The sequence below is a fragment of the Barbatula barbatula genome, assembly GCF_947034865.1.
Source record: "Barbatula barbatula genome assembly, chromosome: 16".
Classification (NCBI taxonomy): Eukaryota; Metazoa; Chordata; class Actinopteri; order Cypriniformes; family Nemacheilidae; genus Barbatula; species Barbatula barbatula.
Window position 1 is genome coordinate 2,613,621 of NC_136779.1, and position 14,189 is coordinate 2,627,809.

General features: G+C 38.6%; 2 protein-coding genes across 3 annotated transcripts; one reads left to right on the forward strand and one right to left on the reverse strand.

Moving 5' to 3' along the window:
- Positions 1-12: 12 nt before the first annotated feature.
- On the forward strand, positions 13-9,437 carry dpysl4 (dihydropyrimidinase like 4; the record flags this gene model as incomplete). Of its 2 annotated transcripts, none has more annotated exons than XM_079476972.1 (14): positions 13-351; positions 3,176-3,264; positions 3,397-3,581; positions 3,964-4,128; positions 4,381-4,442; positions 5,009-5,089; positions 5,210-5,278; positions 5,571-5,691; positions 5,775-5,931; positions 6,059-6,200; positions 6,277-6,447; positions 6,552-6,731; positions 6,914-7,085; positions 8,243-9,437. In XM_079476972.1, the coding sequence occupies 14 exons, from the start codon at positions 13-15 to the stop codon at positions 8,332-8,334; spliced, it is 2,025 nt and encodes a 674-aa protein (XP_079333098.1). In that variant the 3' UTR covers positions 8,335-9,437. The 2 variants fall into 2 exon arrangements, with proteins under 2 accessions (XP_079333098.1, XP_079333097.1); XM_079476971.1 differs by lacking the exon at positions 13-351 and adding an exon at positions 1,169-1,296.
- A 695-nt stretch (positions 9,438-10,132) lies between these two features.
- On the reverse strand, positions 10,133-14,047 carry LOC306905324 (zinc-binding protein A33). The gene is made up of 6 exons (XM_079475832.1): positions 13,611-14,047; positions 12,800-12,895; positions 12,144-12,374; positions 12,002-12,024; positions 11,802-11,920; positions 10,133-11,663 (listed from the first exon to the last, which is right to left on the reverse strand). The coding sequence occupies exons 1-6, from the start codon at positions 14,004-14,006 to the stop codon at positions 11,128-11,130; spliced, it is 1,401 nt and encodes a 466-aa protein (XP_079331958.1). The 5' UTR covers positions 14,007-14,047; the 3' UTR covers positions 10,133-11,127.
- Positions 14,048-14,189: the final 142 nt, after the last annotated feature.

Here is a 14,189-nt window from a genome sequence, read left to right on the forward strand (position 1 = left end):
TACAGCTCTGACATGGCCGAGAGAAGACTTCTTCCCCAAGAAGACGACCAAGGTTCCCTGCTTTCCAAACTTGGGACGGACAGCCCCAAACCCAGGGTGAAGTTCGGAGGCATGTTCTGTAATGTCGAAGGGGCTTATGAGAACAAGACCCTGAATTTTGAGTCGTACAGCCCCGGCTCTGCCAGGAGGAACCCCAAAGGACGAGTGGATGACCAGAAAGACAATTTCAGCGATACTTCGAGTGTGAGCAACTTCTCCGGTGTGAGTCAAACGCCTCCGAGACGAACACAGACGCCCACCGCGTTCAGTGCTTCACCGGGTCAGACGATCGTATACCCCTCGGGACGAGAGGTAAATAAATGCTGTTTCAACATCATGACTGTCTTCGACCAACTTTTGACAGACAGCTGACATGTTAAGCGATGACATCCGCGTGACAGTCTGTAAACTACTAGCAACACGTTTGCCTATTCGATCTAACATTAGTTTAGATTGTATTAGGATACACACAACAGCTGATCTTTTACTTTGAAAAGCTTCAACGTTGATCTACAAAATAATGTTATGAAAGTCTAAAAGTTGTTCATCTATACATAAAAATAGCAATAATTATAATACACAATAATATTTAATGTAGTAAACTGCAGTGGAATTCGAGATACCAGTGTTTTAAACTTTACGAATGTATAACCTAACAAAGTTTACTTTCTTAAACCATTTAAAATGATTGTTATTATGGTTTGATATATTATTTTGGTTGAAATAGTATTAGTAGCAGTCAAGTTAATATCTACTGTGTATATTATACGTAAATATTATATTTTTTCGAAAAGCGTCCACTTGTTTTCAAATAACTTCGAAATACAACAATAACTTTTTAATCTTACCAGCATAGGCCTATAGCACAGTGAAATAGGTCGATAAGAAATGTGTTACTTCCTACGGATCCATTAAACCTCTTTATTTTAAAGAGCGTCTGTCGGTTCAGCCTCGCCCCATCGGCGTATCAACCTCCGTGAATACAAACCAGCAGATGGTAAGCGGACAAAGAGGGTGGGGATTCCAGAGGGCTTTTGTCTACTTTGCCTATCGAACCCCGATACGGGTAAACTAAATTACACCCCAGCATATTGACACCCGTCCACACCCGCCCGTGCTCTGCGCCTTTATCCTGACGTGAGCACTGAGCACAGATCCGCGGCCGCGCATCTCGCGTTTTCCCTTCTCGGAAATCAAAGCTCTTCTCAAACCGGCGGCATGTCTTTCCAAGGCAAGAAGAACACCCCTCGTCTAACGGTAAGCAATGTTAACAGCAGTGATTGGACTGTAAACCCCGAGGCCACGGATGTTTTCTGAACGCGTAACGGAGAGATGGTGGTTTCTATTGTGCAGCCATGGGTGCGAGTCGCCGCCGGCAACAACTGCTGTACTTAAAACGCCGGTAACAAGAGACGAGCTGCACTTAATGCACTTAAATAATGCGTTTAAACATGCATTCGTGCAGATAAACGCACCCTTTATGCGTGCCATGGCGACGGCGTTATCATTATACACCGGGTTTGCGCGTCCATTGTGTGTTTTAATCATGCGTTACGGTACTACTGGGTCACCCTCGTTTCCCGTTGCTCTCATTTCTCGTTGCTCTCATTTCTTGTTGCTCTCATTCTTTCTAAACAGCTAAATGACATCGATGTATGCGTTCGGTAACGGCGGTGCGTGTCCGGTTGCGCGCATTGGAAAACGTGAGATTTGCGAGCAAAGTCGGCCAAGCGTTCAAAGCGCTATTCTGGCCTATACGTCTGTCTGGGGGCGCTGCCCATGAGCGGAGGGGCCTGTCCGGCTCTTAAGAAACGAGGATTCATCCATGTGCACTACAGGAGCACGACAGCCAAATTGAATCCAATTCCCTTCCACGGAACTTGAGTTTCCCGACCCACATTTTCAAGCAAAACGTAAAGCTTACAATTAGCATTGATTTACATAAAAACAAGAGAATTATTTAAAAATTCATCATGTGGATTAAATAACCTTTGCAGAATACACATTTATTCATGCAATGGACAGTAATGTCTTATGATTACTGCAGGAATCAATGAAAACGCATGTACTGTATTATGAAGTGCAGCCCTGCATCCCAGAGTTCCCTGTCTGCCTCGTATCTCCTCAAGCAATGTTGTGGCCCAGAATCAGAGATGCTGGAGTGGAATCGAGTGATGGGCTGCCCGTGGAAGTGTCACATTGCATTAAAGTGAAGCTTTGTAGGTTACACGCCATCAAGGCTGTGACCCAGAGCTGTCTGGTAGAGATAAAAACTCCTTAGCAGGAGTTTAGGAAAGTGTCATGATTTTATTTATGTATTTAGGCATGACTGTTTGGGTTTTTCAACGTGTCATCTGGGTCTGGGAGGAAACTCCAGTTTAACAGCATGAATGTTGCTTCATGCCCGAGTGCCTTAACAAACCCAGTTTCGTGGCAGGGGTGAGTGAAGGGGCATCACTACAACTAAACATGGTCTTCTTAGATGACTCCTAAATTGCATCCATCATGCAAAATTGTGCAAAAATGGACAGTGGCAAGTGTCATTACCCTGTTAATATATTCATTTATGCAAACCAACCATGCATACGTTAAACAGTAAATAGAAAAAACAATTTTACAGATGAATAGAGTTTTCGATTATCTTTCTTTTGTATTCTTCACCTCTGTCTGGAGTTTTTGTTTCTGGTTTTTGAATGATATAATCTCTCATTTGCTCATTAAAGAAGACTGCATATTCTAGATAGGAGGATTTGCATGCATTAGAAAGCTCTTTGCTCGGTCTGTGAAACTGTGATGACCCAGTTATGAGAGAGCTTTAAGTTAGATATATACTGGGATTTGATTCAACTTCAAGGCAATTTGAGTTCAATCTGATTATCTCGTGATTGAAGATTTGACCTAATACCTAATTACCTGACGTAATGCTTTATGACAGAAATAATATACGAAAATGAAAATGAATATACTAAAATAAATGTTCTGTCATAACTTTTTCTTTATAACGTAGATCCAAACCTTTATTGCTATCTTCTGCTTTTATTTTTGACTAACTATTATGATCTTTGAAACCATGCTGCGCTACATGAACAGTATATCAGTCAATAATTATTGGAGTCTTGGCTCTTTTTTTGCTCAGGGTGATAAGCTCATCATTAAAGGTGGAAAAATCGTAAACGACGACCAGTCGTTTTATGCCGATATTTACATTGAAGATGGGATTATTAAGTAAGTTTACATTCTTTTTAAAATTTCCATACATTACTTTATTTCATTTTTTATTGACTATATTATATCATTATATCTTTCGTGTTATTTTGTAAAATTTTACAATGTTCCTTCTTTTCTCTTGGATGGCAGGCAGATTGGAGAGAATCTCATCGTACCTGGTGGTGTGAAGACAGTGGATGCATACGGGCACATTGTGATACCGGGTGGTATTGATGTAAACACATGTCTCCAGGCCTCTCACATGGGCATGAGCCCGGCAGATGATTTCTATCAGGGCACTCGTGCTGCTCTGGCTGGAGGAACCACCATGATCAGTATGTCACGAACGTCTTACACCCTACAAATAAGTAGAATCTCAATTTTATGAGGTCATTAACTCGTGAAGGGAAAACATCAGAAAGTGTGTGTGTGTGCTGTACAGTATTACGCTTTGATGTGGGGACGCAGCACTGTCACAGACTGCTCCTCAATGCACTTCTTTCCGAGACCATTCAGGAGGAACAAATCAAGTCTTGGTTTCTTTCTGTGTTTGTACCTACAAAACTTGGATTCGAAATGATTGGTCATATTATAATTGTAAAATAATTAAATATTACAGTTTGGTAAACATAGCAGGGCACACTGCTTGAAATGTATTCATGAACACAACAAGTACAGAATATTTCATCTGTGTGTTTGTTTGTTGCCTTGTTTCAGTTGACCATGTTGTGCCTGAACCGGGAACTAGTTTATTGTCAGCGTATGAGCAGTGGAGGGATATAGCAGACATGCGGTCGTGCTGTGATTATTCTCTGCACATTGACATCACACGCTGGCATGATGGTCTGTTTGAGGAGCTGGAGACTCTGATCAAAGATAAAGGTGATGTGACATTTCAGGTGTGACTCGTTTTCTGCTAAGTGCATTCTAAGATTTCTTTTCTAAATTGAAAGTTAAACAACTGGACGTCCCTAATTTATATCAAATACAAATTGTGTCATTTAAGATCTCATTGCAACGCTTGTATTAACAGTGAATTGAATACCAATTTTGATATCTCACACACACATATATATATTTATATCGTTTACTCTCCATTTCAGAGATACATAACTTTATTCTGTCTTTGTTTAGGTGTAAACTCTTTCCTTATCTTCATGGCTTACAAGGACCAATATCAGAGCTCTGATACACAGGTACATTTGCCATGTGTCATTTCTTTGAGTTTTTTAGCCAAAGTATCTTTAACATGACTGTCCCCCATGTTTTTTTGTTCACTGCTTACATTTATGACTTGCATGACCTTACAATATGATTAAAGGTGCTTTCAGAACCCTTACATAAATGTATAGTTTAACTACAATAATGACAATGTTTTGTTTCAAGTTTGAATTTATTAATATAGCACATTTAAAAACAGCAACCAGGGCTGACCAAAGTGCTGAATAATACACAAGATAACAAGGACAAAACACACTTTCATAACAAGAGTTCACAATGAATTAAAGCTAAAGAAAAAAAGTAGGTTTTAAGAGAGCATTTAAAAACATGTAGAGATTGAGCCGTTCGCCTTGGTCTTTACCATGGTCTAATAATACAACTTTAATATTTGTAGTTAAAATGTGAAAATACACATGTTATTTAATTGTGAATACTTTACATTTGACTTCAAAATAAAATCATGGTTAATTTTTATAGATTATAGATAGATAGAGACATGACTGTCTACAGGTCTTTTCTTAAGAACTCTTTGTCTGTCTAGATCTACGAGATGTTTGGTGCTATGAGAGAGCTGGGGGCCATCGCACAGGTTCATGCTGAAAACGGTGACATCGTTGAGGAGGTAAACAAATGTACTCCAAATCTGAATGAAGTCTGAGTTGATGCATTTATATTCCTTCATATATTAATGTTTCAATTCCATCTTCTTCCTTCTGTTTACTACTTCACACTCAATCCTTAGGAACAAAAGAAGGTTTTGGACCTTGGAATCACTGGGCCAGAGGGTCACGTGCTGAGTCATCCAGAGGAGGTTGGTCCTAAACGTTCTGTGACATTTCTGGAAAGGATTTTGACACCTTGGTTTAAACATTACGAATGCACTCGCGTGTACATCTGTGGACACGTGTGTGAAACTTGACAGAAAAAGAGACCAGACTAAATATCACCCCGATGCCAGTCGGATACATTCCCAAAAGATGCCTCAAACGCATGAATTTAGTTTTGAGAAAAGAAACGGCATCATCTGCTTGTAGCAACTTTGAAAGTACGGATCAGGTAAAAATCTGATTGTTTTGTAGTAATCATATTCTCTTTTTCTCCAGGTTGAAACTGAGGCTGTGTATCGAGCGATCACCATTGCTAAACAGGCCAATTGTCCGCTCTACATCACCAAGGTGATGAGCAAAACAGCTGCTGATGTCATCGCCAAAGCCAGGAAAAAGGGTAATGAAATCTATAGCACTAGAGTAAAGCTATAACAGAAACTGAAAGGAAGTAGATCTGTTTTCATTTATAAACATGATTAGGTATGGTCATCTATGGGGAAGCAATCACGGCCAGCCTCGGCACGGACGGATCGCACTATTGGAGTAAAAACTGGGCCAAAGCTGCGGCGTTTGTGATGTCCCCGCCCCTCAATCCTGATCCAAGCACTCCAGATTACCTCAGTTCATTTTTATCCTGGTAAACCACACAATTTAAGACTAAGATGTGTAATAACTTTTTTCAATCACTAATTTAGTATTTTGCCGATCTTCCATATTTCCCTTTTTGGTAATGTTGTACTAACACAAATGTGTTGTTTTGTCAGTGGCGATCTTCAGGTTACGGCCAGCGCTCACTGCACCTTCACCACCGCTCAGAAAGCCGTCGGGAAAGACAATTTCACCTTCATCCCAGAGGGAACCAATGGCATTGAGGAGCGCATGAGCATCATCTGGGACAAAGCTGTGGTATGTGTCCCAACATCAGTTTGTAAAGACATCATCTTTCACTTAAAGACTGATCAGTGTATTTTTTGTTGCAAAGGCGACAGGAAAAATGGACGAGAATGACTTTGTGGCGGTAACCAGCACCAACGCTGCGAAAATCTTCAACGTGTACCCTCGCAAGGGCCGAATCGCTGTGGGATCGGATGCCGATCTTGTTATCTGGAACACCAAGGAGACTAAAACCATCTCTGCCAAATCTCACAACCTGGTATGAGAATTCCACTCTCAATGCATGCGTCTAATATTTTATATATATCATTTATTATTAAATATGTCATTTAAGGCTGTTGTTTAATATTCTATCTTCTGCAGAATGTGGAGGTGAATATCTTTGAGGGAATGGAGTGCCGTGGCTTCCCTGTTATAGTCATCAGTCAGGGCAGGATCATTCTAGAAGATGAAAAACTCAACGTGACAGAGGGTTTGGGGCGTTTCATCCCCAGGAAAGCTTTTCCAGACTTCGTCTACAAGAGAATCAAAGCCAGAGGAAGGGTAAGATCAACGATAAGTGATCCAATGGTGATATGCATTGATTTTGGGAAAAGAAATGCTCTTGTGTTTAAAATACATTCGAAGGTATACATGTAGAAGTTTTTTCTTTGCTTTCAATGTTTCAAAAGACTAAACATGAATCTTCTCCGGGGTCACTTTCTCAAATATTTTGTTTTTTGTAGATGGCCGATGCTCGCGGTGTTCCCAGAGGAAACTATGATGGCCCTGTTCATGATGTCATCGGCATGACTAGATCTGTGCCAGCCACACCAACCACTAGAGGACCCTCGTGTCCAGGAAAAACTCCACTCGGGCCAGCCAGAAACTTACACCAGTCTGGATTCACCCTGTCTGGTAGACATTACGTTGATTCGGTTTTTTCTCCATGTACTACTGTGTTTGCTAAAGAGCACAACAAGGAAATAAAAGCCTTTCACAGTAGAGACATTTTTGCAGAGGTGTAAAGAATTTTTTGTCAAGTATCCTTATCAGAGTGTTTTTACTTTGGGACAATTTCCACTTCACTACATTAAAATAAACTTCTTATTCCCCAGAATTTCATGAAATAATTTTTTTTGTACTTTTTTCACCTTAAATTAAGAAATCTTCCTTTCAAGTAAAGCCATTTTTAGTCCTGATTTTTTATGTACTTTTTGAAATGTAAAAAATGACACGAATTAATAAAATGTAGTAAAAAGTATGATACGCTATGCTTTATTATGTAGGGAAGTAAAAATTTTCGTACTTCGATAAAGATACTTGAGACATCAGAGTAAAAGGACAAATTTAAAGGCCTCAAGAAAGTGCCATTTTAATATTATTTAAAGTGTAACTTAGAATCAGTCCATTCTCAAACGACTAATATTTTAACATTTGCAATATTACAATATAGATTTTTTACTTATCATCAGTAACAAAATTCAACAATTAATAGTTTAATGGAGCTACTGCGTGCTTCCTTCATATAACTTTTTTAGCACTACAAGACTTTTCATTTTATTTATTTAACTTCTTTTTTTTATTTTATTTATTATTTTATTATATATTTTTTATTTTAAAATAAATGGGAAAAAACACTTTACTTTACAATTACACATCTAAACTCTGACTAATGTAAACTCCAAAAAAGGCAGAAAATGTAAAAACACTTTGTGGACTGATAAAAGTAGTATTTGTTTTTTTGTGTTATTACTTTTGTGTTATTATTATAAAATGTATTGCACACTGTTTTTAAATAAAACTTAAAATGTATATAAGTAAAATTTACTTTAAAAACTGTGTGCAAAAACTTGAATTAACTTAAAAAACAAAAATGAAGTGTAACTTTGTAGCACATACTGTTTAACACATGTTATCTCCTCGTTGCAAGTAAAAAAGTGCTAAAATCCTAAATGTGAATGATCTAAAATACACCTTGAAGATGTGAATGGTAAAACTCGATTTTGGATCCAGTGCAAGTGCACTCAGAAGTCTACAAAGCTTTCATAACTTCTGTTTTTCGTTTGTCTCAGGTACTCAAAAGGACGACCACATTCCCAGACGCAACTCGCAGAGGATCGTAGCGCCCCCTGGAGGCCGTTCAAATATCACATCCCTCTCTTGAGCCGCTGTGCACCTAGGGATCCGAGCCACGGAGCAGAAGTTCCACGTCCCTCACCTTCCGATTTTATAACATATTCACCATGCAAATATTTATTCCAAGAGATCCATAAACTCTCCATGACCTATGCAGCACTACATACGGCGTGTCATGAATTCATAATCTTTCTCTGTATCTGCCTCTGTTGTGATCTGATCAGACTCACTCATAATGTAGCATGCTCCTTTGATCAGATCAGACTTCATTCTGCCTAAGCGTAGCATCGATGGCAAAAAGACGGCTAGTGATTGTTGTGTTTGTGAACTGAATGCATCGGATTCACTGCCTTTAAACCTGCGCTTTCCTCCTCCAGCAGCATCAGAATAGATATCAAGTGAAATATGTGATTTCTGTGCCACTTGCAGCACCAGATGAGATCGAGCCAACACGGACACAACATTGACGGATGTACTTTACTTCATTTCAATTCTCGGTTGTTTGTTGCTGTTAGTGATGCAGAAATGACCCGTGGGGCCCTTAGGTGCCGTAATCTTTTAATGTGCTTTAAAGGAAAAGCAAAAAACACCTACTGATGGTCTTAGTGCTAGAGTTTTAAAAAGAAATGTATCAATAACCTTGTCCATGATGTATCTCTGTGAATGGAGCAAAACATGTATTGTAGACCGACGCTTATAACCACATTTATGATTTACAGATTTTGCGAAGAAAAGTATTATTGCGCAAACGCTCATCACACACAGATACGGCGAACAGCAATACATTTTTGTAAGTTTCTACAACAAAACATTTGGTGCTCTCGATCTTTAGAAACACATGCCAGTGTGTTCAAGTGCAGAAGTCACTTTTTGAACCTAGACAAAACTTTTGAATTGTTTTGAGGTGAAACCTTGTTTATATTTCTGTAATGCAACACATCACAGAGAGACTTTTGTAGTCCTAAACAGTTTGCTGTAGATGTCATTTTCGTGAGATATCTCGAGCCCTGAGAGAAAAATGATCAGTGGTTTGTCTTTCGTACCTACTTGTTTGTGTAAATATTTTTTTGTTTGTTTTTCATATTTGTGCATGATGTGCATGTCCTCAATAAAAAGTAAAATGTTTCTTCGATTTGGAGAGTTTCTTTTCAATGTCATTGTTTTAAATGTAGGTTCTTGCGTTTTAAACATAAGTCGGATATGACAAGCAATGATCAGATCATGCTTCACAGTCAACTCTAGCCTAACCTAACAAAAATTCATTTTATTAATAAGCAGGTTTTTTTTAATGATACTTTATGTAGTAAGTGTTTAAGTGTGCAACTTCTTGGGAATAAATTGGCCCACTTCTAAGAGTTCATTTAAAGAAGAACTATATTTCTAAAAGTTCATAAAAAGTAGACTTTCTAATTTTCGGTTTAAATGAAGAAGACTAAAATTATTCTTTACTTTTCTGAAACCCTAACCTCTTTTCCAGACGTTTGTGAGATTTACATTTAGTCATTTAGCAGACGCTTTTATCCAAAGCGACTTACAGAGAGTACGGGGAGCAATAAGCGATATATCATAAACGAGCAATAGCACGATAGGTGCTAATACAAAGATACTAGTTTCAACAAAAGCTAGACCACTACCTGTTGTGAGAGAAGAGTGTTAGTGTACGTTTATTTAAAAAAAATTCATTTGTCTGTCAGGTATTCGCCGAATAGATGTGTTTTAAGTAGTTTCTTGAAGGTGGTGAGAGATGTGGTTGACCGGACCGCATTGGAAAGAATGTCCCACCAGGAGATGACATAAGAAAATGAAATACCGCACAAACAGAAAGCAATTGTAAGATGGTTAAATGTTTTATTCATAAATTATACAGTAAATAAATCACGTGATCATATGGCATGGTAAATCGACGACAACTGTTCAAACAATATTCCAAACTGCATAGTTAAATCTCATGAGCAAGGCTTGCTTATACATTTGATGTGCTTCAGTTTTCATGGCATCACAATGTTTCATATACTAACATTGAAACATCAAACAATGATATTTGTTTACAGCACTTATTCTAGCTAATATTAATCTCATTGTTCATCCATGTAACAGTTATGTTCAAGATAATTCTGCGTGAACTAATGTTACAGTAACTGATTTATTAAGTTATTAATACATATTTATTGTTGAGTTTTGCATTCAATATTAATGTTATTCAATTAGTTAAACAAATGTTAATGGATGAATATGTTTTGTAGTTTGACCATTTTAGTGAATTAAATAGCGATAGATTTCATTTGTATATTTCATATCTGTGGTTGCAGGAAAAAGTTAAAAACATTTATTGCGCATGCCAGAGTTCAGGTGAGGGAAAGCGAGTATTACTTTCTCATCATCCGACAGGACTGATGAAATGGAACAGCTGGAGATTACATCAGTGTGTTAAACAGAGATCTGTTCACACTCTTTGGCACAGGAACCACATGAGCAACAACCAATTCAAGTCCAAGATTCACTTTATACATTATTGTAAAGTGATTGACAATGACTAAAATTTGGGTTGGATTGGCAAACAATGTTACCTGTTATCACTTAAAACATAAAAATGACCTTTTACACAAGTAGAAACTTCACGCATTGTGAGTTCTGTTACCTGCCTAAGATCGTCCTAAGCTGCTTTTACACACCAATTTACGCACAACTATTTAAAGACCTTTAAAGAACGTTCAACCTATACAGCTGCTATCATACTTTGATGATTAAGTTTAACATTGAATATGTCTTATGTTGGCTAAATCTTTAGGACGAGGTCTTAAATCTCGATCAATTCCCAGACTTATTCTGTATAAACAGACACCTTCTCTCCCAAGATACGCATCGCATGCCTCTTACACGTGTTGGAGAAATAAGGAAACAGCTTCTCAGTGAACTTGTGCTTGTATTTGTAGAGCAGAGTGTTGTCGCTGGCATCCGAGAACATGACTCTTCCACCTTCCCAGTCGAGCTGAACTCGTATCTTCTGCGGTTTCTTCTTAAACGTCAGAGGAGCTCTGGTTGCCGTCCGCGCGCGATACTCGCCGCCAGACAAGCAGACGGTCCACATGCCGCGTTCGGGGCTCGGAGGATACCATTCTTTACGCTGCACGCTCTCTGTTACCACGCCCAGCGCCCATTCACTGCAGTCTCCGACCTCAACATCCCAGCTGTGACGACCAGAGCTGAAACTCTCAGAGCCCAGGACGCATTCGTAGAAGCTGAAGCGCTCGGGGTTGTCGGGGACCTGTTGGTCTTCTTCGGAATAGCGAATAGTGGTGAGGTCATCAGACAGAGTTACGCAGACGTCTGCTGTGTTGGGGTCCATGATGACGGGATCTGAAGGGAAGGGACAAGATAGCTATTTAACAAAGGAATGTTTTATTTTTATTTTATTGATAAATTCAACATTTTCAAGTCATTTTGGATAAAAGCATCTGCTAATTGAAGGAATGTAAAATTGCTGTATCCTCTTACTGTATGTGACAATGGTCTGCATCTGCTCCCACACTCTGAATTTAAGGCAACCGATGTGTTTGGCAACATCAATTAACGTCTCAGAGATTGCCACTGGATCCTTTACCGTAGACTCAACCCTGGGATGGAGAATGAGAGAGAAATCCTAACTCTGCAGCTTCATCCGGTCAAAATCGTTTTTTAATCATTAGTGTTTTTACCGTTCTGTCGTCTTCTTGTGGTTCTGTAACAAAAAGGAAGATCATAGAGAACTTCTAAGCAAACCTGATGCTCCTAAAGTGAGATCTGATACGGTCATAATCTAGGAGTGACGTTTCTTTAATGGTTGATTTGTTTCCTCACCCTCAGAAACTGGAGTTCAGCTTCGTTCATGGCCTCTTGTTTTGAACGAATGGCCTCTTGTAATGTCATGATCTCATCTGTTAATGCGTCCATCTTCTCCGTCATCTTCCGACTCTTCTGCTCCTCTTCTTCACTAAGAGCTCTCAGCATTGAGATCTCCTCATCTTGCAGAAACTGGTGGAGTTTCTCAAAGTTGTCTTTTATCAGACGGACAGTGTTCTGTGCCTGTCTCTGATCACAGAGAGGAGAGACTTTCAGTTTCATACAAATAGTAAACAAACCTACTGGTATTCTTTTTACAGTTCTTTCACGTATTACAGAAAAATACAGCAAATTTACAAGAAAAACAGGAAACGCATGTCATTTTACAGGAAAGAACGGTTGTTTTACGGTATTTCTGGCGCCCCAGCTGATGGAAAATGTTTTTACTGGATTTTATTTCTACTCTACTTTCTACCTACTCTATTTTCTCTCTGTCTACTTTTGAAATATGGTCAACAAAAAAATGCAAATTTTGTCAGTAAATTTTCTTGGCCACACTGACAAACTCATGCATCTGTTAAAACCTGTAAAAGCCCCACAAAACAGTCTGCCTTTCTTGTTACTATGGCTTACATTGATTACTTTACTCTGAGGGTTACGAGAGGAGATGTTACCCTGATATGTGCTGAAGTTTCCTGGCAGGTTTGTTTGGCTGTGTTTAACATCTCCAGTTTCTCCTGCAGGGGTCTCAAAGCTGCTCGAAGCTCATCCTGTGTGAAAGAAATCGGGTCAAATCAGGTTTTATGAATCAGCTTTTGTGTTTTGCAGAAACATTAACAAATAGACAGAACTAGATTATATTCAAAACTTTAATGTTACAAGTTTATTACACCTTTAATTGGCCAGTGCTGATATATGCATCCAGTATTATTTATATTTTAAGGATATAAGCATACAATCTTATTATGGAATTATTCAATCATTTATATGTTTAGGGCTATATGAATACAACTATGTTCATATTTTTAGGTTCACATGCATGCCGCATTATTTATATTTTAGGTTCTCATGCATACATCATTTTTTATATTTTTAAGTTCACGTATACAGTTTTTATATTTTGAAGTTTAAATGCAGTATTATTTATATTCTTTAATTATACATCTTTGCGGTATTCTTTGTATTTTTAAGTATTTTTTTATATTTTAAAGTTCACATGGACATACTATTCTTTATATACTATTTAAAATGGGATGGATTTATTCTAATATATGCATGTGAATGCATACAGTAGCCTATTATTGATATTTTAAATATATACAAATCCTACAGTATTTATAGTTTAAAGTTACCATGCATACAGTATTGTTTACATTTAAAGGCTATAAGCATACAGTTTATATTTTTATGGTATATGAATTCGTTATTATTTATATTTTTAAGTAAAGTACATCCCCCCACATACATACATTATACTTTCCCCACCTTGAACTCTTGTGTTGCCTCTTCTATGGAGCTACACTCATGATCTTCATGTTCTTCCCCTTGACATTGATCGCAGATCAGTTCCCCGTCCTCTACACAGTACTTTGTCAGCTTCTCTCCGTGCTGTCTGCAAAGTTCCCCATCCTCCTGGCTTTCTCGTCCCTCCACTCCGTCTCCAACCCGACGCAACTGTCCTTGAAAGAGCGAGTCAAGCAGACCCTTTAAAACACTGTCCAGCAGCTCACGCCCATAGCACTCCGTACAGCCCTGCCGGTCAGGCCCAAGCTCATGTTGACACAGCCTTAGACACTCCGGGCACAGACTGTGCCCACAGGCTAACAGAACAGACCCTTCACACTGACACCCGGGACATACAGAAGACTGATCTTCTGACATTGTGACTGTCTGGATGTGTTTTTGAATGTCCGTCCCCCACTCTGTCTGGACTAAAGATCTTTGGTTGTTACACAATCATATGCTCAGGTTATTGAGGGAAATCCCCGTCTGGCTATTTATAAGAGAGAGTGTCCATTTACAGCGCTGTTAAAAAGTTCAGAGTCACTAGAGTGAAATGTTTCT

Excerpts from the sequence above, each read along its gene's own strand:
- LOC306905324 (XM_079475832.1), bottom strand. The coding sequence starts at position 14,006 with ATGTCAGAAGATCAGTCTTCTGTATGTCCCGGGTGTCAGTGTGAAGGG. Across the intron at positions 12,025-12,143 it reads CTGAACTCCAGTTTCTGAGG|AACCACAAGAAGACGACAGA; the intron begins GTGAGGAAACAA and ends TTTTTGTTACAG. Across the intron at positions 11,664-11,801 it reads GCAGACCATTGTCACATACA|ATCCCGTCATCATGGACCCC; the intron begins GTAAGAGGATAC and ends CCTTCCCTTCAG.